The sequence below is a fragment of the Haliotis cracherodii genome, unplaced genomic scaffold, assembly GCF_022045235.1.
Source record: "Haliotis cracherodii isolate W230 unplaced genomic scaffold, xgHalCrac1.p SCAF_14, whole genome shotgun sequence".
NCBI lineage: Eukaryota > Metazoa > Mollusca > Gastropoda > Lepetellida > Haliotidae > Haliotis > Haliotis cracherodii.
The window spans coordinates 29,944,367-29,972,361 of NW_027266269.1; the positions used below are offsets into that span (position 1 = coordinate 29,944,367).

At 40.7% G+C, this 27,995-nt stretch overlaps 1 protein-coding gene across 3 annotated transcripts; it reads left to right on the forward strand.

The window, feature by feature from the left end:
- The first annotated feature begins 696 nt into the window (after positions 1-696).
- On the forward strand, positions 697-27,374 carry LOC139461175 (acidic leucine-rich nuclear phosphoprotein 32 family member B-like). Of its 3 annotated transcripts, XM_071242756.1 has the most exons (9): positions 697-992; positions 7,867-7,991; positions 18,237-18,389; positions 19,100-19,219; positions 19,562-19,718; positions 20,178-20,222; positions 20,686-20,771; positions 22,290-22,389; positions 25,553-27,374. In XM_071242756.1, the coding sequence occupies exons 3-9, from the start codon at positions 18,330-18,332 to the stop codon at positions 25,636-25,638; spliced, it is 654 nt and encodes a 217-aa protein (XP_071098857.1). In that variant the 5' UTR covers positions 697-992; positions 7,867-7,991; positions 18,237-18,329; the 3' UTR covers positions 25,639-27,374. The 3 variants fall into 3 exon arrangements, with proteins under 3 accessions (XP_071098857.1, XP_071098856.1, XP_071098855.1); XM_071242755.1 differs by lacking the exons at positions 697-992; positions 7,867-7,991 and adding an exon at positions 15,212-15,360 and having other exon boundaries at positions 20,686-20,735; XM_071242754.1 differs by lacking the exons at positions 697-992; positions 7,867-7,991 and adding an exon at positions 15,213-15,360.
- The last annotated feature ends 621 nt before the right edge of the window (positions 27,375-27,995 follow it).

Consider the following 27,995-nt stretch of genomic DNA (forward strand, 5'->3'; position numbering starts at 1 on the left):
TTACCTACAGAACCCGACGAACAATGTACGATAGATACTGTACCCTAGGTAATTTCATTGCAAGCGGCGAAAACGAGAACATAACGCGCCCTTGTTTGCCGTGGAGCTGAAAATGTGGTCAATTCGCCACACCCAGCCCGCACGTTCGCTCACAGCGTTAAAATGGCGAATTTCGTGCTGGTGGTGTGTAGTGTACCAAAGACAATGTTCCAGTAATCTGGCGCGTCACTCAACATTAATGTCATCTCCACTCAATTTCGAAAAGTACCATGTCCACAAACACATTTTAATCACACATGTACATTATCGATCTATTCTTACAATAGGTGTATTTATAATTGTTATCATAACTGACACATTTCGGATGTTCTTCCGATCAAACTGTTTCCATGTATCGTGGCTATATATTTGTAGAAAGCCTACATCAGTCTTGCCCCTTCGCCACAGCCACAAAGAAAATCAACATGGCAGCCGACCAGCCTCGTGTGTAGAGTGTCGTCTGCGCCCGACGAATGACCTACTTGAAGAAGCGAACTTCTCTCTCGGCTTCGTAGCCTGCTATTGAAATCGCTTTACTCTGCACAGCTTTCCATATCGAAAGCCTGCGCTCTCTATCGACTAGGATAGCTAGCGTCACAGCAATGAGCCGTAGAGGGGGGTGGCAGTAATCTAGCTATGAACTGCATTCTGGAAGGAATGTCGATCTCGGCGGCCATATTGAAAGGGGTTGTAGACGAGTGTGGCTTTGATGTCAGACTTCGTTCGTCTTACGGAGAAGCAGATCAAGTTTGAAATGCTGGGGATTGTTATGTGCGCTATACCAGATGTTTTAATTCTAGGGATTAATTGTTTGGTTTATGGAATTATTGAAAACATGAGATTAGATTTTGCAATTACTTGACAAAAATGACAATGTAGTCTTTCTAAGGTCTCTTCTTGCTTTATGGCTATTATTTGGACCGAGCCTTAACCTTGCGTGGCGGCGTCAAGAGGTAAGAACTCTTTCCTATCCAATTTTGTTCAGTTTTCTGTCCAGTTGTCTCGCTATGTCTCCATTTACCCGTATTTAGAAAAGGCTGTTTCGCCACTGTTGTCCTCCTGCCTACGTCACGGATTAGTGTCACGTGACATTTCGCGCCAAATTTAACCACTCAACCTGCTATCGAGGATATTAAACAGGGCCATTGCTATTGCCGAAGCACGCCATCTGTTTTGGTGGTTGTAACATAAATGTTATTTTAATTTTTTTGTTGCCGATGACATTATTTCATGGATTAGTTTTTTAAAGAAATATAACTTAACCACTAGTCTATTCCTCGGAGACTGCAAACGCCTTCAGAACCCAGAAGGTGTAGTTACACTGTTCAGATATTTTAATCAACAATGACACGTGGCGAGACATGTGTCAGATTGGACACAATAATGACATATTTAATAATAAAATACTCTCATATGGTAAGTAAAATATTTTTTGTCATGCAAATATCCCTATATCTAATACACAAGTATGCCAGGTATATTTAAGTTCAAAATTACGAATTGAACGTTAACTCCACGGGATCGGTAACTAACAGGGGTTGGTGCACGGGGAGAAAAACACAAAACACTCACACATTACCCAGTTACCCCCAAACACGAACTACTTTCTTCCTCCTCTCTCTCCCCCCCCCCCCCCCCCCTCTCTCCCTTCGCTCTCTCTCTCCAACACACCTGGCTCTCTCTCCCTCTCCCCCCACCCCCTATATCATACAGAGAGACACCTATTGGGATATGGGTTCCTTGGTCGATATAAGAATGCAATGAATAGGTGATATTGTAGGTGTACTATTTCTCAATCATCAATCATCATTTAGACCCGTCAAGATCCGGGGTAGAATAGGTCTTCAGCAACCCATGCTTGCCGTAAAAGGCGACTATGCTTGTCGTAAAAGGCGACTAACAGGATCGGGTGGTCAGGCTACTGACTTGGTTGGTGCGTGTCATCGATCCCAATTGCGTGGATCGATGCTCATGATGTAAATCACTGGATTGTCTGGTCCAGACTCGATTATTTACAGACCGCCGTCACATAGCTGGAATATTGCTGAGTGCGGCGTAAAACAACAAACCAACCAACCAATCAATCATCATTTCTTACATTGGCATGAAATACATTCATCCGGACGGCCCCAACCTAGTGAAATCGTCCGGTTTAACAAGTGTCCTGATTAACGATTCATGGGTAAGGAGAAATATTCTATTGGGTACTTAACGATCGTCTTGAAAGCAGGGTTTGTGGACAAACGAGGGTCCACTATATAGGGTATGAGCTACATGGGTACGGAGAATATTCTATTAGGTATATGTAGATCGTCTTGAAAGCTGGGTTTCCGGAATAACGAGGGTCTACTATGTAGGGTATAAGCTGTCTCTGAGCCTGGTGTGTAGGTGGGGTTGTTATGGATTGTAGGAAGGTTTTTAAAATGGGCGGGAAGGGTGCACAAATATGACATCACTTAAATTGTTTATTGCGGCGTGATGAATAATCACCCACTGAGTAGTCGTGTTTATTTAACGCCGCATATTTCAGCTATATCAAGGCGGTCTGTGAATAGTCGAGCTCGGGCCAGACAATCCAGTGACTGACATTCGATCCACGCAATTAACATACAAGCATAGGTTGCTCTGGTCCTGTATTCATACCAGTAATCCCGACGCGTAGGCATAGGTTAACATTAGGGCGTGGCTCGCTGACTTGGTTGAAGCATGTCATCGGTCCCAATTGCGTGGAACGATGCTCATGACATCACTCACTGGATTGTCTGGCCCAGACTCGATTATTTACAGACCGCCGCCATATAGCTGGAATATTGCTGAGTGCGGCGTAAACCAAACCAAACCAAACCAAAACATTAGGGCGTGGCGCACTCACTTCACGTGCCGCCCCATCCCCGCTGGGCCGTTAAAAAATTCAAAGAAAAGACAAAATAAATCCATAAACCATTTAACAATAGAAATTCTGCTTGTCATAATTTCAGTTTTTAACTGAAGCACTTAACATTACTGGATATTTCATATATTACTTGCACCTGTGCCATGTCCAGTATCGGAAAAATCCGAAACACAAGGAAACACACCTCACCCACTTCAATTGAACACGCCCAGAGATCGTGTACACATTTTGCGTGTATTTTCACCCTTTGAAATACAATTTTGAAACGAAGCTTCTTTTCACTCAATCACTTTCTGACCCGTGAAGATTCCGGAGCAGAATAGGTCTTCAGCAACCCATGCTTGCCGTAAAAGGTGACTGTGCTTGTCGTAAAAGGCGACTAACGGGATCGGGTGGCCAGGCTCCTGACTTGGTTGATGCATGTCATCGATCCCAATTGCGTGGATCGATGCTCATGATGTCAAACACTGGATTGTCTGGACCAGACGGGATTATTTACAGACCGCCCTCATATAGCTGGAATATTGCTGAGTGCGGCGTTAAACAACAAACAAACAAACAATCACTTTCTTATGTGTGCATTATATATATAGATATAGATACAACGAAGGTTCCTTTCACTCAATCACTTCCTTATGTATGCAATATATATATATGAGAGACAGATATATAGGATACACAAAGGAAAAAAAGTGCATTGCGTAAAAAGCTTATTTATTTAGGGGGTAGCCTAGTAGGTAAAGTGTTTTCCGAGTTCGATTCCTGTATTGTAACACATCCACACACTGGCACACCCACACCCACATTAGCTAAAGTAATATGAAAAATCGAGTCCCCTTTAACTTCTTTTATTAGTATATCATGACTCTTCTGAGAGACTAATTTTTCATAAATATGAGTTAAAATCACTACGTTAATAAACTTTTACAAATTAAGCGGCGTAAGTCCTATTGCCCAGCACAACGACTGAGTAAAAGTATTTCTCTAGTAAAATTTCGCTGTGCATAGTTGCGTCGCTTGGGCACGCAAGAAACCTATGACTGTGGGTTCGAATCCCGGTTCGCCCCGATTTTTTTTTTAGGTTTGTCAGCACCATACCCGTGCTCGTGGGTTTAACCGAAGGGGTAAACGTCTGAGACCTGCATCACTTCGGGCTTTCCTCCCACATTAAGCTGACACGCCATGATATAACTGTAATACTGTTAAAATCGGCGTTAAACCCAACTCACTCACTCACTCTAGTAAAATTATTACTCGGGCGTGTCGTTAAAGCGTTCTCTCGTCATGCCGAATGCCAGGGTTCGATGCCCCACACGGAAATGTTTGAAACCCATTTCTGGTGCCCCCGCCCTGATATTGCTGGTATATTGATTAAACCGGCGTAAAACCGAATTCACTCACTCTATAGTTCCATAGGCTCAGACTGATATCCATATTCCCAAACATTGATAAGAAATTATTGAAAACTGCAGTTTGGAGACGTTACTGTCTTATTCATTTATTAAGAAAATGTGCAGCTGACAAAATCTAACAGTTGCGCTCCAAACATTTCACGCACGTGCAAGGATGGGTCCATTAACAGACGGGCTGCCCACGTGGTGTTTGAGGAAAAAGTAAAAAACTTACTGGGATATATTACAACTTATTCCAAGTAAAAATATACCTATTTCAAAAACGCTCTTAAGTTCACCCCTTATGTGCCAGTACCCTTCCATTTAGGACCGGCGAGGTTGGAGGTGGGGCGGGGATGGGTTAAAAGCATATGATTCACTGTTAAATATAGAATCTCCAAACGTGTTATGAAAAACCGTGATTAAAACGCTTCACGGCAGCCGGCTGAATGAGAGAGGTTTTTTTTTGTCGTGGTGATGACACCGTTTAAAAATTGTAAGCGTGCCTCAACTTCCACCAACTAGTGTACAAATGTCTGAGAAAGGCTTTTAATGTTTTAAGACCCCGAACAAACATGTATCCTTGATAGATAAATCTACTTTGTCAACTCGTTCGTCACAGATAAAAAATGCATGTAGAATAACATATTTCTTGTTTTATAAATTTATTGTTGTTGAAATATGTGAAATAATTAGTCAAAATGTCGAGAAGGGTTATGAAACATTTATTTTCGAAGCTACTAGTTTCTTATCATTAAAACCTTTACATTCTCGGCGCTTCAGTCGAGGCTACGTCCAAAAAGATGTCATAAACACTGATGCCATTTGACTTGTGATAAATCATGGAATTAGGTCACTCTTGCATTAATTATAGAGCTGTGTCAATTTACTAAAACACCTCTAAAAGTATCTGACGAGTATACGAAATCAACGGGTCAGAACTCAACCCCTTGGGTTTGCCCCAGTTAATCTGCATATGCGTGGAAACCGCAGAGCAGGGTCGTGCTTGTGCTGTGTGGTAAGAGTCGGTAAGCACTGTTGTAGGCAGACAACATGTTCGGAAGAAGAAGACCACGTTTCTCTCAATTTGTAAACATGAAACCACGCGGTTTCTATATTTAGCAGTCACATGACACACATCCAACTGTAGCTCCGCCCATGACAAGAGTTCGGCATTTGCTGAGCCCAAGCCGGTTCGAGGCAGTCTCGTGTATGGAACGTTCTCTGGTTAAACGTCCGCGTACATGAGAGCGTATTCATCTCTATGGTTGAGACTGGGTAACGCGACGTTGCTGGACGTTGCAATATGCTTTGACCTGTTCAGTTATACATGAATGTATTGTTAATCAGAAACACGACATTCTTTTAACTCAAGAAATATTTTACTTTTTTTTTATAAAAAAATTTTAATGGGAAATTATTTAATTTTTTTTTTTTTAATATAAAAGAGTTAAAAGAAGGCAATGAGGATTAAATTATAGTTTAAGAATGAAATTATTAACACTAATTATATTGCTAAAAATAACAAAGATGAAAGTTACTTATGTTTTCGAATCTTAATGAAATTTTGCCTCCCATGGTCAGACCAGAAACCTTTGATCGGGGTTCGAATGCCGGTTCGCCCCGATTATGTTTCTAGGTTTGTCAGCACCATACCTGTGCTCGTGGGTTTCACTGAAGTGGTAAACGTCTGAGACCTGCATCACTTTGGGCTTTCCTACCCAATAAGCTGACACGCCGTGATATAACTGGAAGTATTGTAGCCTAGTAGTTAAAGCGTTAAAGCCAGTGGACAACATTCGTGTACGATGATACACCTACTGAAACGGCCGTCAGCCTAGTTTAGCAGGGGCGGTCGTGTAGCCTAGTGGCTCAGGCGTTCGCTCGTCACGCCGAAGACCCGGGTTCGATTCCCGACATGGGTACTATGTGTGAAGCCCAATTCTTGTGTCCCCCGTCGTGATATTGTTGGAATATTGCTAAAAGCGGCTTAAAGCCACACTCACTCCTAGTTTAGCAAATGAGTAACATACTTTGTGGTGGCTTAAATAACGGTTCGATTCTCTATTCCTACGAGTTTTATGTCTAAACTCATTCCCTCTGTCTCCGTCCTGACGATTCAGCTTCATTACCAAGAGCCTAAAACCACATTTCCCCAGTCACTGGTTAGTCTACCGACAGGTGCCCTGATTTTGGGGGTGAAATGGGGTTGATCGCAGTGTTCAAGAATATTTATGTCGTATTGCGATGCATAGGTGTGTGTGTGTGCGTGCGTGCGTGCGTGCGTGGCGGTACCAGGCCGGACTAATGCCGGTTTTATAGTGCCATCTCACTGAGATACCATGCCTCAGTTTAACATGGATACCCCACTCAGACACAGTATACTGACTCCGAGCCGACCAATTCTTGTTTCACCCCACTACTCGAGTGCCAGACTGGGTGAAAACAAGTATTGTTTTTTATGCTGGAAAAGAAAGGATCGAACCACCGATCTTCCCCTCTCAGAGCGGACGCACTATCCACTCGACCACAGGGTGGTTCGGATACTATGGCTGTATTGACATAAGCGATCATGTTCTCCCCATCCCTTATATGGTCGTCTAAATGGTAAAGGAGTACGTGAGTGATTTTAGTTTAATGCCGCTTAGAACATTATTTTATACAGTCAGCTCGAGTGAGTATGGTTTTGCGCCGCTTTTTCCAATATTCCAGCAATATCACGGTAGTGACTCCAGAAATGGTCCCCACACGTACCGGGAATCGAACCCGGGCCTTCGGCGTGACGAGCGAACGCTTTAACCACCCCACTCCCACCTTTCCTCACTATATTTTTGAAACATAAAACACTATTTTACAGTTTGAATAACCGTACACTGCCACGTGGCCAGGGCATAAGGTCAATTGTGTCCTATAATTCAGGTCAATTGTGTCCTATAATTCTGGTCAATTGTGTCATAATTCAGGTCAATTGTGTCATAATTCAGGTCAATTGTGTCCTATAATTCAGGTCAATTGCGTCCTATAATTCAGGTCAATTGTGTCATATAATTCAGGTCAATTGTGTCTTATTATTCAGGTCAATTATATCCTATAATTCAGGTCATTTGTGTCCTATAATTCAGGTCAATTGTGTCATAATTCAGGTCAATTATGTCCTATAATTCAGGTCAATTGTGTCATATAATTCAGGTCAATTGTGTCATATAATTCAGGTTTTAACCCCATGGTTGTACATCCCAGTGCCCAGCGCCTGCCGTCGAAGAGTGCGGCGTTAAGTAATACTCACTCACTCACTCACTCACTCACTCACTGAATGGCCGTGTTTGTTTCTCGTTGAACGCGCACTCAGCAATGTGGTGATCTGTAAATAATCGAGTCTGAACCAGTCAATCCAGTGACGGATATCAGGAACTTGGCTCCACCCAGTAATACAGGTCAACGAGCGTGACAACCGATACATTTAGTCGCCTATAAAGATATGCACATGTCAAGGCATTCTATCCATATCATGTTAATGTTTACATCCTGCCTCTCGTGTTGCAGTTCCGACACCGCGATGCCCCGTATCGCCAACTACATCCACTCAGATGTCTTCGTGTATACATGGCAGCAAGAGCAGCTAAGGAAGTTCCGAATGTTCACTGTCATAGGAACTTAGGCGAAAACAGGTATTTACTTAGCACCCTGTGCGAATCCAATATAAAGATACGATGCTTCTCACATTTGTCATATCGAGACAATGTGTATAAAAGGATTCTTTTAAGAATGTTTTTTCTTAACAAATATATATACTAACAGTCTATTTTGGAGGAAAAATCCCAAAAATGTTTTCTTTTCTTGTATGACCTTTCTCTGGACGTAGAATTGTGGAATAATTTAATATAATTAATAATTCATAGGTAGTGGTTCTGTTTCGTCCTTCCAATAGACAAAATATTTACACAGAATATTAGTCACTAGGAAAATCCATAGCAGGAATAGAGAAATATTGTATAACGGTTATATAAGGAATTCGGTATTTTGCGGAATAGATATATAGAGGTTATCACGCGCGTGTGTTTGGGGATGGTAAATATCCTGCATTAGGAATAAACATTGTTTTTAGCGAGCCTTGGCGAACTAAATACATAGTGTTTATTCCTAATACAGAATATTTACCATCCCCGAACACACAAGCGTGATAACCTCTTTATCATATAATGTCATTCTTTAATTATGTGCTTTAAAATCGCTTTCCCTCTCTCACAAACATTACCGAAACATTGCGAGTTTTCCTGGAATGCGCGCATTAATATTTATTACGTCACAGGGTAAGTGATGTGTCAGTCGGACAGTGACAGTAGCCCATATAGTTCCAACTGAAATCTGTTTCTTATACAGTGACGAAGCGTCACATACGCAAAACAACAGTTGTTTTTAATTGCCTTTCGCGGCAATCCATCGGTCTGTCCGCTAGAGTACCTGCCCTTTGTCAAAGGGAAGCTACTCTAAACCTAGTCTATGAGCCGTCAGGGCCACGGTCAGACGTTGTTGACAGTCGGTCTGTCCTGTCATATGAAGTGAAGAAGTGTTGTCAGATGTACACACAGCGACAAAACGAAACAAGGTAACAATTCAAACATATTTCGGCCAAATCCAACTATTTTTATTTGTGGAGAAGGTTTCAAACCGCAGAGGTCTACAAGCACAGATATGGCTACTGATCCCGCTTGGCTTGGCCTCGTGCCCTCGCAAAATTGTTTCGAAATGTGTATCTCCAAAGTTGCCCAAACTTATAACATGCCTTAGCTACGTCACAGTTAGACACTGATTTTCAGTATATTAGTTCTTTTGATAATGGTAGCAGTTATCCCAGTAGTTTATCCAGATTCCCGATGGTTAATTCTGACTCGATCGCCGAATGACGAGGGCTACGCCATGTTTGTTTATAAACAGTGAAAGTAGTCCTACTTGACCTTTGATATTTGCATCTCTATCCGCTTATGACCCCAACGGATATCGTTTTTATCCGTTGGCTTTATCCTTCCGAGAAACGTACCCATTATATGATAAATGTATATACACCAGCACCTGGTCAGCTTGGAAGGTCTGGTTCGATTCCCGACCGTTTCATACCAAAACACGCATATTACCTGTTTGGCGTTCGGCATTGAGGGGATGAGACAAGTGACTGCTGAGGGAGGATGGGGTGCTTCTCTTCCCGTGCACCATCCCCGTGCACCCTCCCCTCTGTTTGTTAGTTAACCTTCATTTCGTTATTTTCGTTACCTGCACATTTGTGTATTATATATGGGGATATTTGCGTGACAAAACCTGTTTAACTTACCATATATGTGAATATCATTATTAAATATGCCATTACTGTGTCGTCATGAATCTTTTAAGATATACGACCAGTCTATTTTATATTTAGCAACGTACTGAATTACCACTGTAAGGCGGCACGGGTTGCTCTGCCTTCGAAGAAGCCGTATTTCGCATTGAAGAGTTGCTTCCCTTGGGCGTGCCAGGATCCTATGGTTGTTATGCGAATGTCAGTACAGGCATACTCTTGGGTTGATCACTGTGGTAAACGTCCGAGACCTGAATCACTTTGGGCTTTCCTACCACATTAAGCTGACACGACGTGATACAACACTGGTGTGACAACAATACTGTTCAAAGTGGCTTAGACAAACCTCACTCACTCACTCACCCACTCTTGTTGTCAAGCTCTATTTGGTATGTCCCTTCTCCACTGTCATGCCGCGCGGAGATCCACTATAGCTGTGGTATACACATAGTAAACTTTATTATAGGCAGATAAATGTCTGCAATATCCAGTCAGCGCTTATAGAATGGAGATATTGTACCCTGGATAATCGAGCATGGCGATATCCGGAACTAAATGTTATTTACCGAAATGTCAAACTTATATATATACCAGCCTTTGCTACCTAATTGTGTGTGTATCGTCAAAACTAAATCAAAAGTGTTTTATCCCCATTTCAATAGTTCTTTTAGTTAGTATTGTTTGTACAGTGTCTCGGTAGGGGGAGAAATGTGTGTATACGTGTATCGTTGTTAATATTTTGATTTTCGGGATAAATATGCATATTATATAATATTTTAGTGACCCAATCTGTGTTCGACATATCACGTGACTGAATCTCGAAGCTCGAGATGTGTGTACAAATTTAATGATACTCATACAAGGAGGCGTTTAGTTCGAGATAGACATGACATTCGAGATTGTGGAGATCGATATTGAGGAAGTGTACTGTATTTTAACAACTGAAATACTGACCACGTTGTGTGTTTTCTCTATCAAGACGGACCCGTGAAGATTCCGGGTTAGAATAGGTCTTCAGCAACCCATACTTGCCGTAAAAGGTGACTGTGCTTGTCGTAAGAGGCGACTAACGGGATTGGGTGGTCAGGCTCGCTGACTTTGTTGATGCAGGTCATCGATCCCAATTGCGTGGATCGATGCTCATGATGTCAATCACTGGATTGTCTGCTCCAGACTCGATTATTTACAGACCACCGTCATATAGCTGTAATATTGCTGAGTGCGGCGTTAAACAACAAATCAACCAACTAACCAATCTATCAAGACGGTTATGTAGAGGTATTTTGATAATGTGTGTCAGGGGCTGTGGGATAGGCCACTGGTTAACGTGTTCACTCAAAACCCGGGTTCGATTCCCCCACATGGGTCCTAAGCGTGAACCCTTTTTCTGATGTCTCTTGCCGTAATATCGCGGGGATTTGCCAGAAGAGGAGTAAAACCCCACTCACTCACTCACTCACTATCATATGTTGAAAGTTGGGGAACTCGAGGTACATATACTGTGAGATTTACTATGGTATTTGAAGACATTTGTTTATCAGTACAATTTTGTTCGTCTCCCCGAGACGGATATATCCGGATAATTGCTAACCACGGCGAAAACAAACAACTTTCACATCTTTTACAAGAAAAAAATTGGTGTTACATTTCTTTCTTATAAGAAATATTATTTCTTCAATATCCATTATTAGCAGTCCTCTGGTGTGTATGAATATGTGGGAAATTAATAGTAACCACCCTAGCATTTATCTGTATCCCATTTATATTGTTCAATGCATTCTTTCATAAGCAGCGTTCAGAAACGTGTACTTGATTTGGAAGAGTTTAGCGCTATCCGTCTCGCTTTGAGTATTTGCCGAACTGTTGGATCCCCGTATGTAAATCGAAGCCATCGTTGACGCGTCATCCCGTGGCTTGCGATTCTATATCAGTGGTAGTGGTACACGTTTGTTGATTCGTATAATTGTATGCTTGTGTCAAAGTTTCCCTACAGGGCATCTACATTGTTTTCCTTTTTATTTCGACTACAACAACCTGTTTGCAAACGGAGTAGTGTTGATGTTTTCAAGCGCGAGCTCTACTTTTGGTGATATTGAAAATAAAATAAAAGATTACTTAATGTTGATGAATACTAGTTTGTCGGTCCTTCCAATTTTAGATAGCCTAAAGTTTGGGTCAGTGAATGTATTCAGTTTGTGAAGAGTGGTACATATTAACATTGGGTGTGTCATTGGATGGTCGGTTGATACAGCCATGTGGTGATTGGATGGTCAGTTAATACTAGTATAGCCAAAGTCAGTTGATACAGCCATGGTCAGTTGATATAGCCATGGTCAGTTGATATAGCCAAGGTCAGTTGATATAGCCAAGGTCAGTTGATATAGCCATGGTCAGCTGATATAGCCAAGGTCAGTTGATATAGCCATAGTCAGTTGATATAGCCATGGCCAGTTGATATAGCCATGGTCAGTTGATATAGCCATAGTCAGTTGATATAGCCATGGCCAGTTGATATAGCCATAGTCAGTTGATATAGCCATGGTCAGTTGATATAGCCAAGGTCAGTTGATATAGCCATGGTCAGTTGATATAGCCATAGTCAGTTGATACAGCCATCTGGTGATTGGATGGTCGGTTGATACAGCCATGTGGTGATTGGATGGTCGGTTGATACAGCCATATGGTGATTGGATGGACAGTTTATACAGTCATATGGTGATTGGATGGACAGTTTATACAGCCATATGGTGATTGGATGGACAGTTTATACAGTCATATGGTGATTGGATGGACAGTTTATACAGCCATATGGTGATTGGATGGACACTTTATACAGTCATATGGTGATTGGATGGACAGTTTATACAGCCATATGGTGATTGGATGGACAATTTATACAGTCATATGGTGATTGGATGGACAGTTTATTCAGCCATATGGTGATTGGATGGACAGTTTATTCAGCCATATGGTGATTGGATGGACAGTTTATACAGTCATGTGGTGATTGGATGGACAATTTGTACAGTCATATGGTGATTGGATGGACAGTTTATACAGACATGTAGTGTTTGAATGGACAGTTTATTCAGTCATATGGTGATTGGATGGACAGTTTATACAGTCATATGGTGATTGGATGGACAGTTTATACAGACATGTAGTGATTGAATGGACAGTTTATTCAGTTATATGGTGATTGGATGGACAATTTACACAGCCCCGATTCAGATTACAACAGAATTACCCTAATCATGTTATTATTTGTGAGGGGCTTGGGGTGTGGGGCTGACAAGGTGCCCAATACACCCAATGTTTGTCTGGATGGTGGGGAATTCAGGGAAGACTAGCTCACCTATATACCCAATGTTTGTCTGGAGGGTGGGGAATTCAGGGAAAACTAGCTCACCTATATACCCAATGTTTGTCAGGAGGGTGGGAATTTGGGGGCAGACTAGGTCCCCTATATACCCAATGTTTGTCTGGAGGGTGGGGAATTCAGGGAAGACTAGCTCACCTATATACTCAATGTTTGTCAGGAGGGTGGGAATTTGGGGGCAGACTAGGTCCCCTATATACTCAATGTTTGTCAGGAGGGTGGGGAATTCGGGGCACACTAGGTCAACTATATACTCAATGTTTGTCAGGAGGGTGGGGAATTCGGGGCAGACTAGGTCCCCTATAATATTTGGCAGGAGGGTGGGAAATTCGGGGCAGTCTAGGTCCCCTATATACTGAATGTTTGTCAGGAGGGTGGGAAATTCGGGGAACACTAGGTCAACTATATACTGAATGTTTGTCAGGAGGGTGGGAAATTTGAGAAAGACTAAGTCCACTATATACTCAATGTTTGTCAGGAGGGTGGGGAATTCGGGGCAGACTATGTCACCTATATACCCAATGTTTGTCAGGAGGGTGGGAAATTTGAGAAAGACTAGGTCCACTATATACTCAATGTTTGTCAGGAGGGTGGGGAATTCGGGGCAGACTATGTCCACTATATACTCAATGTTTGTCAGGAGGGTGGGGAATTCGGGGCAGACTATGTCACCTATATACCCAATGTTTGTCAGGAGGGTGGGTTGCTGAAGATCTATTCTCTAACCGGGTCTTCGCGGGTCTTGGCCCATGTAGACTGGGGTATTTACAGGCGGTCGTGATATAGGTGACGTAGTGGCTGCGAGTTTAAACTTCGCCAACCGCTTTATGTTCTATCAATCAGTGGTCCAGTGGATAGAGCGTCAGCCCGGACAGGAAGGTCGGTGGTTCGATCCGCTGACCGCCTCCGTGGTCTAGTGGATAGAGCGTCTGCCCAGGGAGAGGAAGGTCGGTGGTTCGATCCCCTGATCGCCTCCGTTGTCTAGTGGATAGAGCGTCTGCCCAGGGAGAGGAAGGTCGGTGGTTCGATCCCCTGACCGCCTCCGTTGTCTAGTAGATAGAGCGTCTGTCCAGGGAGGAAGGTCGATGGTTCGATCCCCTGACCGCCTCCGTGGTCTAGTGGATAGTGCGTCTGTCCAGGGAAAGGAAGGTCGATGGCTCGATCCCCGGTCGCGTCACCCCAAACGACGTCAAACTGTTACACTTATATTTTCCCTGCCTCGCGCTTAGCATTAGGAAGTGAAACCAGGACTGGTCGGCTCGGTGTCCGTACACGGTGTCTGAGTGAGGCATCAATGTTTAACTGCGGTATGGCATCTGAACGGGTTAGCGCGATAAAACCGGTATTAATCCGGTCTAGTACACACAGACCTACACGTGCATGCACCTCGCTATATAAGCTCAATAATCTTGAACGCGAGGTAAAACCCAATTTCACTCTCCTTAATTAATATCCATCAATTTCACGCTATTTTTTCAAGTTTTGGTAAAATTAATTCTAGTTTCATAACTTGTCTTCTGTAGCATACTTAATCGTCTGTCATCGTTCCCAAACTGTGTATATTACTAGACGTTGTTACAGGGGAGGCATGGCGGACTAGACGATGAAAACGATTTTCCGAATTATTAGTTATTAGTTATTATTAGTTATTACTAATAATAGTTATTATAATAATAAAGGGCTGATACATTTATCTTTTCACCCGCCCAACAAACCTGTATTATCCTTGTTCCATATCGGATGTCGCTTGCCACATTGGCGTTCGTTTGACTATTCAAAGTTTTCATCGAATGAATTGAGGCGTCGGTTAAGCATCAAATTTTAACTATCTTCAGCATAAAATACATTGTACAAATATTGCATAGTGCCCTCGCTGACACTCGTCATTCGCTGTAGTAAATATTATGGTCCTCCATGAACGTTTTTATCAATCATGATTTAATCAACGTTGATAAAATTTCTAAAAGTTTTTACTCTGGAAATACTATCAAAAAGGTATCGGGCGTTTAACGTAAATTTTCTACTCCAGTGGTCTCACAGTTCGGCAAATTCATGACGTCAGAGCCACACTGTGCAGTGATTGGCCATTTTGAAGGCCGGTTAATGAATATTCATATTCTTTCACGTGTACGAGGCTTTGCCGGCAGCCAATAAAAAGGCCCCTGTCTACCATTGAGCTGATCGCGCGCATTGAAGCCATTTGTCTACAGTCTCTTCAGCAAGGAGGCAGCATATCGTTGTTTCCACCATTACTGAGAATCTACACACAAACATGAAAATTGACAAGAGGCTCGAGTTGGAGATGCGGGGAAAGAAGCCCGATCAGGTAGTACTGACATTTATTCTACTTCACCCTCAACCGTCTCGTGTGGCAAAAGCCTGGCTGTGCTATCGCCGGTGTCTTTCTCGAACAGAGAGCATGTGGTCTCCATTTCTTCTTGCGTGCTAGATTTCCCAGTGCAGTAGATCAACTTAGATTTATTGAAAACCCAGGATAAGGGCATGTTTCAAATGCTATTTAGTGTGAAATCCGATGTCCCAAACCTTGTTGGGCGATCCAAGGACCTCGCTATTCGTAATGTAGTGTTGCTTGAAGATTTCGTTGTCACTGATGAAAGCTCAAATATGGCGCCATTTCTCAATGTGAATTCAGTGTTGTAGCTCGTAGGAAGCCAGTCGGGTTGTCCGAGTAGAACAAACCACATGGAGCAGCGAAAGGGTTTTCAAGAATATGTTGATACTTTTGTGACGAGTGTTTGTGTTTTGATATTGTTGACACTAGGAGGCTAACCTACGTGGATCAGTGTAGACGAAGTTTTGTTGTCAGCTTTTGCAGCAAGCCAAAGAAACAAGTCTCCGTTCCATTCAACTGAAAAAATGTCCAAGGGGTTATTTTAAATCAAGAATTTTGTACGTTATGGTTATACGGCCGATTTTAAAATTGTAAACAAAACATATGCATGTTGTTTTGAAAAGGTTAGTTACATGTTAATATTGTCTGGTTATCAACTCCAGCTTTGCCGGCGTCATGACTTTGACTTGCTGCCATTTTGAAGGCGAGATGAAACTATTATCCATTAAAAACATTTCTAGTGCATTCATGTTTGTTTTCTGCCACCCCGTATGTATTCGATCAACATTGAGACTCCATCGGCCCAACAGAGCGCCGTGCTGGGCTCATTGCAAGGGAGAGCAGTCTTGTTCGTATTCGTCATTCCCTCGCTGTGTGCTTGGCGGAAAAGGCGTGATGCCGCCATGTTGAATTGTACAAATGAAAACGGGCGTTATTAGCTAAATATGCGCACCCAAACCAAAAGATTTCACTGTTTAGGGCAGATTTGTTACTGTATGGTTGCTTTCATATCTGATGAGACACTAGATCCTGTCCCGTTAGTTAATAGCGCAGTGCGTTCGATGACCTAGATAATGGAACTAGCCACGCGCAGGCTTGTCGAAGGCGGCTTGTGCCATTCAGTCCTCAATTCGATATTGTCATGATGGTAGGAATTTGTCAGGCATCAGACTTATTTCCACGGTCTTTTCCCTTCGTTATGTCATCATTAAAGCAGCTCTTCCATTGTTTGGAACATCGAGCTCTTCGGTCGCCGTTCGTGAGGTGCTTCAAACTTCTGTCGATCTGGCGCTTGAATGAAAGTTTCGTTTGCAAACTTCTATTTACTTACCTAGTGGCATTCTGCCACCCGTACGTTCATATCATGATTGTTTTACTAGTTCTTTAATAAAAATGATGTGACACTTAATAATTATTTTCAACAGAAACTCCCGTTTTATGCGATTTCTGCTTTGCAACATGGCAAGCCCTGTCACGTGACTTCGCAATCACGTGATGAACGCCCAGTGCCTGCATAATTTATGTCAGCGGTGTAACCCGTTGAAGTAATGTTATAATTATTAGTTATTAGGTAGTCATTGTTTTAGTGCCCCCCCAAGGCATGTGTTATATCTTGTTAGGTTTATTTACTGTTTTATCAGGTCATGTTTGGTTGCTTATGTTAAGAATACCAACATTCTTACTGCTTGAATATACTCCCACAAAAGTCTGAATATTTTAGAAATTGGTTTGGGCAGATTAACACTTGTGGCTGATATTCAGCAATTGGGTCTTGAAGAAAAACAATACCATTATTTGTACTCAAGTGATAAGGTGTGTGTTAATTTCTATCCCTGAAATCAATTTTTAATTTGGGGGTTATTTTTTATGAAAACATTCATCCTAATCTGAGGACCACACATTATTGGTACCTCTGGATTCAGATTGTGAAATAGGTCACAGAGTGGTTCCTGTGTTTCCATGATGTGATTTTGATGGCATTGAATATATTTTAAGAATTTCTTTTTGTCCTAAACTTTTATTTGAATTTATTTCTGTTACTTGTGATGAGACCTGTGAAGACCCAGGGTAGAATAGGTCTTGAGCAACCCATGCTTGCTGTAAAAGGTGGCTAACGGAATTGGGTGGTCAGGCTGGCCGACTTGGTTGATGCGTGTCATCGATCCCAATTCCGTGGATCGATGCTCATGATGTCAATGCATCATTATTTACAGACCACCGTCATATAGCTGGAATATTGCTGAGTATGGAGTTAAACAACAAACCAACCAACTTGTTTTGAATAATAAGCAGTCTGAAGTTTGTATAAAGTAAAATTTTGATTAGTCTAGTAAGCTGAGCTAATGATATTGCAAGAGACAAAATTCCAATAGATCGTTTTATCATTTTTCTCAACGTTTGATAGCCATTCCAAGATCAACTAAAGGCGAAGCCACAAGACATGTTGACTAATGAATATCTGGGGTAGAAAAGGTTTTCAGCAACCTGAGCTTGCTTGTCATAAGAGGCGACAAATAGGATCAGGTGGTCAGTCTCGCAAATTTGATTGATGCATGTCATTGTATCTCAATTGCATAGATCGATGCTCATGTCAATCACTGGATTGTGTGGTCCAGACTTGATAATTTACAGCTGTCATATAGCTGGGTTATTATTGAGTGCAGCGTTAAACAACAAGCAAACAAAAACATGTTAGGGCCAGTTGCTTCTAATTGTTTTGGTCTATACTGCTTCGTAAATGGTTGAATGTTTCATACATATATTTGGTCTCCAGTCGCCAGAGGATACAGTGGATTTCCTGTAGTTTCAGATTATGCTTCAATATTAATGGGATATCAATATCGTTTCAGGTGGTGGAACTGAATCTCGACAACTGCAGAATAAATTCTGACGAAGAGCTGGAGGTGCTGACATCCAACTTCACAGTCTTAGAATCACTCAGCATGATCAACTCTAACATAAGTTCACTAGAACAATTCCCTGAGTTGCCTAGCCTAAGAAAAGTAAGTCTCAAAACTAGGGTCACACCCTATGAGAATTTAGGGGTAGTATTGGTCATTAGCACTTGTTGAATCTGGGGTAGAACAGATCTTCAGCAACCCATGCTTGCCACAAGAGGCGACAAACTAGATTGGGTGGTCGGGCTTACTGACTTTGTTAATGCACGTCATTGATCCCAATTGCGTGGATCGATGCCCATGTTGTTAGTCACTGTATTGTCTGGCCAAGGCTCAGTTATTTGCAGACCGCCGTCATATAGCTGAGTGTGGTGTTTAACAACAAACAAAACATGCTACCACAATGGATAAATTGCTTACTATGTTATCAAGACTATTTTTACTCTCAAGTCATATAAGTGCAGAAAAAAGTCCTTTCCTGGTGTTTCATAGAGGCAACAAGCTGTGTTTGAAGTTGAAAATTGTTTTGATATTTTTTCAAGATGTTTGCACTGCTGGGTTGACTTGTCAATTACGTGTTAGTTTGTCAAATGAATCAACTGTTTTGTGGTGATCATATTAGTTTTCCAAGAATATATCGGCCAGCTACATCATGTAACACTTCTTTTATGAGTTTTGCATACCAATATATATAATATAATGCTACAGGATGGTTAAAAATTCTCTTGTCTCGAGTCTCTGCGTATGGGAAAATGTTTCAAAGTGAAGTTTGTGAATTGGATTCTTTTGCTAATATTGTCATCGTTGTGTTGCAGCTTGAACTGAGCGACAACAGAATATCAGGAGGGTTAGAAAAACTTAAAGGTTGCACAAAACTGTCACAGCTCAGTTTAAGCGGAAACAAAATCAAAGATTTTTCCGATTTGGAAGCCTTGGTGAGTATGACAGCTAGGACTGATGATTGATGCACAAGTCTGAAGGATTTAGAGTTAATGACTTGTTTTTGAAGATTGTCTTTTTTTCTTGGCAAGACTAACTTGAAGGTGATAACCGTGACTTGGCCTTATTAAATATTAGTCACTCATTGCTGAACATTTAAATACTGGATACCCACTCACAAAAGATATCGATTCCAGTGTTCATGTTTTTTATTGGTTGATATCATGCAACCGAAGAAGCTGCACGATTTTAATTTGTCATTGTCACAATGTGCTTGTGAATTTTTCTGATGTTCAATTTTAGAAGGTATTTTGTATGTTGTCCATTTTCTGTTGCAGAAAAGTTTAAAAAATTTGAAAAGTTTGGATCTTTTCAACTGTGAGGTAACAAATCATGAAGAATACAGAGTGAAAGTGTTTGAAATTCTGGAACAAATCACCTACCTTGACGGGTTTGACCGGGAAGACAATGAAGCTGAAGAGGAAGATGATGATGGTGAGTGGGCGGGCGTCAGCGCGAGGGCCGAAAATTACTAAATGTTGTTGGTTTCTTTGTATCATCAACATTCTCCATCACAATTTGTTGAAAGTCTTATTCTGAACATTAACTGCTATAGTCTGCTAGTCAGGAGAAAATACATACATTTCCTTTTGCAACTTGGTAGATCATTTAAAAAAATTTAAAATAACTAGCTGACCCTTGTTATCTGATACTAGCTGATTGAAATATATTTTACGCAAATCTTAGATGCATGATAAGTGGTTGAAAGTTAGAAATGCTTTCGAAAAGATTGTGCCCAAAAGTGTCAGTGCACTCACTGTAATTGCTGAATGCTTGATAAGATAATGACATAGAAAACAAAGAAAATCCATCCCAAGATACATGTAGTGATAAATGCTAGTTCTTGTATGTGTATCGTCATTTTGAAACTGAGCCTTCGTTTTGTCGTTCCAGTTGAAGATATTGATGGGGAGGGAGAAGATGATGACGACGATGATGGTAAGATGTGGTGACCACGGTGACAGTTTGTAAAACCCATTCTTATATTTTATTGGTGTAAATATTCACGTGTGACATGGTGATTTAAATATTGACTTTAATTTTATTTAAGAAAATGTAGTAGTCTGAACATAGCCAAGTACTTTAGCTACTTGTACGAATTTCCGAGTCTAGATATTTTGACTTAGCTTTAGAAATTGGTACTTTTTAAGACTTATCCAAGGGTCGTGTAAATCATATTTCACCGGTCCTCAGTTTTTACATAGTCCTGCTAGAATAAGACAAAAATGTTTTCGAAGTTGGCATTTTCTTTATGTCAATTTGTTGCACAAATGAAGCATTGAAAATTTGTTCAGAATTAAAGCCATCAAATGCTGCTAGTCAGTAGGACTCCATCGCTGGATTTCGTAGCTTTTTGTGAGTGAAGAAATGTTTTTCCTGACGATATTATGCCTTGTTGCAGATGATGATGATGATGACGAAGAGGGAGAGGATGAGGATGGTGTGGACGAGGTTGGTCTAGATTACTTGACCAAGGAGAATCTTGACGTTAGTGTGATCAATCTCCTAGACCATATCTAGTATCACCTAACATAGTTTGCTGGGCTGCATTCATAGCTGGTCCTCCCAGAACAGTGGTTAACTTCCTTACTGCCTATTTTGGACATCAACTTTGCCCTTAATACAAACTCTAGATATACTGCTCATTTTGTACGTTACCTTCTTTTAAAATTGACAATTTGCAAAACTCGCAGATCTAAAATGTAACTGTTTTATTACCAGATAGTGTAATACAAGTACTAACTTCACAAACGTCAGTATAAAAAATCAAAACTGATTGTGCGCCCTCTGTATATGTGTTCTTTCTGAAAAAAAGTGCCGTATGCACAAGCACAGTTTTTGACAGCAAACATCACCACTGCTTTGGGAGGATCATTTTAATTTATCTGGAAGGTTGCAATTACAAACTTCCCTAGAATATTAATATTGATATTTCATTTGATGGATATTTAAATTTTCTTCCCTCTTTTGCAATTGTAATGATGAAAAAGCTCCATTGCATGAAGGGGCGTCGGTGGAGTCGGGATGATTTGGATGCAGCCCAGCAAGTAGCTTGCTAATAGCTTAGAGGCATCGTAGACATTGCTTTTTGTATGACAATGCATAATTCAATATGATTTTCTTATGACTTTGATTTTTGTGAAACAGAATGTACAGGGTTTGAAACATAGCAAATCTGCTTGTCCTGAGACGAGAACATTTCGCGAAGCATGACTGACATTTTCTTGTGGACTCAATTTTACCATTTGGTCGATGGAATCTGTAGTACATCTTTATTCAAAATATATATTATTTCTGACCTGATGTCAGGAAGGTCCTATAGTACGGCAGTAAGGCAAGCGTGATGAAAGTAAGAGTACTGGGCTATGATCAACATGATTCCTGTACTTATCTGACTTGCAAACATCTAAAAAACAAACCTGTATTAGTGTGGGGTAAAGCTGTGGATCTACAGTCAAGGGGAGATAACTTGCAAACGGAAATAAAGGAAAACCGAGATGAATGTTAGTCTGCTGATTGGGGATGATATGTGTTTTTATTCAGGCTAGGGGTCTTTCTTGGTCAGTTCCTACCCCTGGAGGGTGGTGGGCTGGTGTAGTGGTTAAGCGGTCGCTCATCATGTCGAAGACCTGGGTTTGATTCCCAACATGGGTACAATGTGTGAAGCCCATTTCTGGTGTCTCCTGCCATGATGTTGCTAGAATATTCCTTAAAGTGATGTGAAACATACTGTGTATCTAGGGACACTACAAATATTTACCTTTAAGCATCGGGGATATGGCGAGGACCTTTTGACAACCCCTCATTTCAAACCCTGTATTCTGTGCTATTGTTTAACAAGTTGCAAGCTTGCTTGAAAAGTTATGAGTAATAACGGGGAATATAATCAGCTTGTCTTTTTTTTCCCCACATCCTGAGTAATGAAGTAATTATTTTGCAACCCATTTCAATTTGACCTCAATTATTTGATCTGCTCTTAAATTGTGTCAATATTTTTTGTTACAGGAAGATGACGATGAAGATGATGAATTCGATGCTGAGGGTGATGATGATGATGAAGTTGTTGAGGAAGGGGTAGAAGTAGAAGATGAGGATGACGATGATGGTAAGCAGTGGGATGAATGTGTGTCACACATTAATAATTTCGTTGCACCCATAAAATGATTCAGTAGTGATTTCAGTTCCTCATGCCCTTTGTAAAGAGCTTGTTCAAATGACCCTTGGAAAGATCAGATGGTTTAGGTGAATCTTTTGATATGTTAATTCAAACAAATATTCAAATACCATTTTCTGGGACATTCGGAGCAAATATTTACATATGCCCTCGTAAAACCTTCAGTATGCACTACATTCCTGTGAATACAGAACCTCTATTATGTCATTGCCACAGATCCTGTTTTTCTTAACACTGTGATAACATCTTAAGATTTTTGACAGTCCCCCAATTTATCACAGGAAAAGCTAGTTCCAACTCTTCAAGTTGTTGCAGATTGTTTTGCAGGCTAGTGAATGTGAAATGTAATTTGTGACCCTATGTGAAGAAAGTCCTGTAAGGCAAAAAGCGTTTGAAATAGGTTCCTGTTGTCCTTGCCGAACTGCCCAATAGTTAAGGTGTCATAAGGACTAGTAGAAATTTGCCTTTTTAAGGGTTTTGCTATGTTATAAGGAAGGACTAGTGGACTAAAACTTTTCGTTTCTACTGCTGGCAAACATGATGAACCCTGACTTGCCATCATCCAGGAAGTCTAAATTAAGTTAAGGGTTAAGTTGTTGGTATAGTCAAGGGTGGGTAACTGTCAAAAGCAACAGACTCGTCAACAAGACCTATTAGGAATACTAGGGAAGGGAAATCCTCAGTGCTACATGTTTGTTGGAAGAGTTGACTCAATTCTGCGACTTAGCTACCAGTTGAAACTCAAGTCTAGTAAAAGTCCGTTCTAGTTATCTCTGCCAATAATAGTCCATAAAATAACGAGATCTCTTGAAAATGATGCTAAGAGCATTGTTAGTGCTGGTAGATGTCTTTGCCACAGACTGTGACACTGATATTTGGTAATTCCGGTGTGTGCACTGACCAATTTTTTTTCTTGATTTTTTTTTCTTTTTCTTTTTCTTTTTTCTTTTGCTGATTTGGTTGATGCATGTCATCAAATCCCAATTGCCTAGATCGATGCTCATGTCAATCACTGGATTGTCGGGCCCCGACTTTATTTACAGACCACCATCATGTAGCCTGAATTTTGCTGATTGCAGCCATAAACAACAAACAATCGTGTTAAGTTTCATGGCCATACTCGTCAGGCTGGAATCTTGTAACTATGGAATAAGACGTATGCTAACTATGGAATAAGACGTGTGCCGACTATGGAATAAGACGTGTGCCGACTATGGAATAAGACGTATGCAAACTATGGAATAAGACGTATGCTAATATGCAAACTTAAAAAAGCCTTATAGCAAGCATGATGAAAGTAAGAGTACTGGGCTATGATAAACATGATTCCTGTACTTATCTGACTTGCCATTGTCTAGAAGTCTCAATTAAGTTTAGGGTTAGGCTGTGTGTAAAGTCGGAGGGGGGGGAAGGCTGTCAAAGGAATTCAAAGGAAAAAGTTTCCAGTGCTACATGTTTGTTTAAAGAGTTGACACCAGTCTTAAGCCAGAGTCTAGTATAAGTCTATTTGGTCTATTTGGCTCAGCATATAGTCCTTATAATAATGCTCAGATCTACTGAAAATGATTCAAGGGCCATGTTGAGCCTAGTAGTGTTAATTGTTTTGGAACAGACTGCAACATTGATTATTTGGTGATAAATCACCAGTGTGTGTGTGTGTGTTTACTGTCTGATTCCCTTGGGTTTGCCAAAGCATTATTGTGGGGCTCGTATCCTGGTTCGTCACGATTATATTTCTAGGTTTGTCAGCACCATACCCTTGCTCATGGGTTTCTCAAAGGTGGTAGATGTCGGAGACACAGTTTAAGCTGACATGTGATATAATTGGAATACTGTTCAAAGTGATGTTAAACCCAACTCGCTCACTCACTGGCTGATGTTGTGTGACTGTACCCTATATTCTTAGTGTGTTTCTAAGGCTTTCAACTACTGATTTTCCTGGCCAGTTTTGATGACTTTCAGGCTTGACCCGTGAAAATCTGGGGTAGAATAGGTCTTCAGCAGCCCTTGCTGACCTGAATTTCTAAGAATTTGAGGAAAATTGGCCATTGACACACAGAATTGGGTGTAATTCCACCAAATAGAAATGTTGGTTATTTAAAACATGCAATCTACAATTTTGATAATTTGAATGATTCAAACAGTAACTTTTTGCCGCCTACAAAAATTATTTGGAGATGTAAATGACACTATATTTGCGTCTGATAGACCTTGAAGTCATGAGATAAGTCAATTACTTAAGCAAGCGTGATGAAAGTAAGAGTACTGGGCTATGATCAACATGATTCCTGTACTTATCTGACTTGCAAACATCCAAAAAACAAACCTATATTGAGTGTGGGGTTAAGCTGTGGATCTATAGTCAAGGGGAGATAACTGTCAAAGGAAATGAGTTTATTACCTGGTACCAATAGGATTACTAACGCTAAGATCTACTGAAAATGATAAGAAACAAATATGTGTTACACTGAAAAGTTTTTCACACAGACTTGTATCATTATAAAATATTCTGGATTTCAAAAGTCCTCAAGCAACTTAATAGTGCTTGGACTTCGTGACTTGGCCAATGTTTGTTATAATCTTCTTGCATTTTGGACTGTGGAGATTCAGGGTAGAATAGGTCTTCAGCAACCCATGCATGTCGTAAATGGTGACTATGCTTGTCGTAAGAGGCAACAAACGGGATTGGGTGTTCAGGCTTGCTGACTTGGTTGATGCATTTCATTGTATCCCAATTGTGTGGATCGATGTCAATCACTGGATTGTCTGATCCAGACTCTATTATTTACAGACTGCCGTCATAAAGCTGGAATATTGCGGAGTGCGGCGGTAAACAAACATTTGAAAAGTGTATTGCGGTATACCAACTATGCCATGCAGTCCTAGTGATTAACAGCGTTAAAAATTGGCACTAGTCATGTAGTCCTTACCAAACTGCCCTTAAGTAAAGGTAGCCTAAGGACTAGAAGAAATTGGTCCATTTTAAGGGTTTTGCTATATGTTATAGTTATAAGGACTAGTGGACCAAAACTGTTAGTTTCTAACCCTGCTTTATACTCCATCGTTGAGTATATGTTTGAAATGGTTGTTTCAGATGATGACGAGGATGAGGAGGAAGATGAAGGTCAGCAAGTTCGCGGACAGAAACGAAAACATGAAGAGGAGGAAGAGGACGCGTAGAAGATGTGTGTGTGTGTGGTCACCTGAAGTGACCGGCTGTGTGTTGAACTTTGAACTTTAGCCGGGCAGGCGGCTGTTGCAGACCATACAAGCTGGGTCGACATTTGGTCTTTGTCTAAAGATCATACTGAACCTAACGGAAATCCTTACACCAAGTGCTACCCAGAGAAGTCTTAAAGACGACACTGTTGCACATTTTCCATTCAACACTAGTAGAATGAAGAAATTTTTATACATTAAAGTCTGCTTTTTGAAATCACTTAAATGAAAAGTTCTGGACAAAGCTGAATTTTGATAGTGCATTTTTAACATGTAATTAAGTTGAAGATAATGTCTCGGAGCAGCTTTGAGTCTGAAGTTGTTCAGAACTCTTCCAGGTCCTCACCCCAGCAGTCTGTGAAACAGTCCTCACTGTATATAGGACATAACTCATTGACGCCCGAAGACCGGATATCACCATATACTATCACAAGCCAGCAGATTGAAGGAGTTTTGTGTGAAAGGGCCCTAATGTGGCTATGAAACCGATCGTCCATTCATACTTGCTGCCGGTTAAAATAGTTGATAGATTGAGTCTCATTTCATGCCTACCAAATCCTTGTGGAACCCATGGTAATGTTCAGTGGTTGAGTTATTTCTTGATTTTCATTTGTACTACTGCTAAACCCAATAATTTTGGCAAGCATTTTATAAATGCTGCAAGATTTGTATTAAAAGGTTGTGACCTTAAGTTTAACGAATCAAAACCGTTCCAGATGGCAGTGTAATTAGTGTAAATTTCTTATCACATGGAGGCTTATGTCTACTTGTAAATGTTTAAATTGTACATTCATTTCCTTTTATCTGTAATTAGTTTATGGCGATTCCTTTCCTAAAAGTGTAACAGGTAGTTTAAACATTTACATGTATTCACAGTTTAGATGATCTTCCCACGTTTCTTTGAAATTAAAACGAGGCTAATTTTACTTAACAGTTATGCTTGCATCTTTCCTAAGGAGGGCATTATAACGAATAGTTGCGTGGGAAATCTTACGAAAAGCTGGTTATGTTCCTGTGGGTATTACATGATCATATATCATTTCATCACGTTTCATCAATCTTTATTTTCATGCAAACATCTCATTTTGCAAATTGTAATTGTTGTCTTGTTACATACAGCTCATGACATCAACAGTAGCCTGAGCTGTGGGAGAGGTGGGATTCCGATGGTGATGAGTTGTTTGTATTGAGACAATACAAGTCACAGGAACATATCCCTACATTGAGGCATTCGTGACCAACTCGTGTTATTCCGGGACAAGCCGAATAGCGACTCGTGCCCCTCTCGTGGCCATTTTTGCGACCGGGTTCCGTCTTAGCGCAAACGGGCATACCTAAAACAACATTGTCAACTCGTTGCGTAATGGTTCGAGCATTTTGCCCATATATTATTTATATTTTAGATGCAATTTAAAGCACATCGGGACGTTCAGAATTATACAGTATGATTGAATACATTAAACTGTGTCTTTGGTATATTTTTAGATGCAAGACATATGTAAAATCAAAAATTATTTCTTAGGGATTATTTGACGAAGAACTTGAAATCATACGCGCATTCTGATTGGTTTGTCGTATTTTCGCACATAACATTCATCGATAGGGGGACGAGTCTTCTTGCAGGTTACGGAAAGGGGCGAGTGTTGACGAATGTACATTGAGGCAGAATTGTTACTCTTTGTTGCTGCAATAAATTTTTATAGAATAAATCCTGAATTTTGTTGTTCATCAGAAATCGACAAATTATCAGGACGTCTCTGGAACCAGTAGTAACAGTCAACACTGTTGACGAAGTTGAAAGGACTTTGTACATACTTTAGTTTGCAGAGGTTCGACACAACTGAAAACTGATGAATAAAAAGGAATATGCAGGGACCAAGTTTCTACTTCAGCCGTAATCAGCGTTTGAAATTTGCACTAGTCCTATAGTCCTCGCCAAACTGCCAAATGGTAAATGATCATAAGGACGAGTAGAAATTTGCCCTTTTTAAGGGTTTTGCTATATGTTAACATTATAAGGATTAGTGGACGAGAACTGTTAGTTTCTTACCCTGCGTAAATTGACACATCAAAGTTTGACACAACCATGTTAGGCTGTAGTTAAATTACTGGTCTAACATGGTGAGAACTCAGCACAAGAAAGCTAACCTGGGGCTAATACAAATTCAAAGATTTCCCCCGCTTTGTTAAAGCATTACAACCGCATTTTATCTTTACCTGACCTATTAATGTTTTTTAGTTTACTTCTAACCATGGTCGAACTGGAAATTTGATAGAATACTACCAGTATAACATGAATTATTGCTACAGGTGATAAA

Bases quoted from the DNA above. Each gene is read 5' to 3' on its own strand.
- LOC139461175 (XM_071242754.1), top strand. From the start codon at position 15,307: ATGAAAATTGACAAGAGGCTCGAGTTGGAGATGCGGGGAAAGAAGCCC. The intron at 15,361-18,236 runs GTAGTACTGACA...ATATCGTTTCAG, and splicing joins GGGGAAAGAAGCCCGATCAG to GTGGTGGAACTGAATCTCGA. The intron at 18,390-19,099 runs GTAAGTCTCAAA...GTTGTGTTGCAG, and splicing joins AGTTGCCTAGCCTAAGAAAA to CTTGAACTGAGCGACAACAG.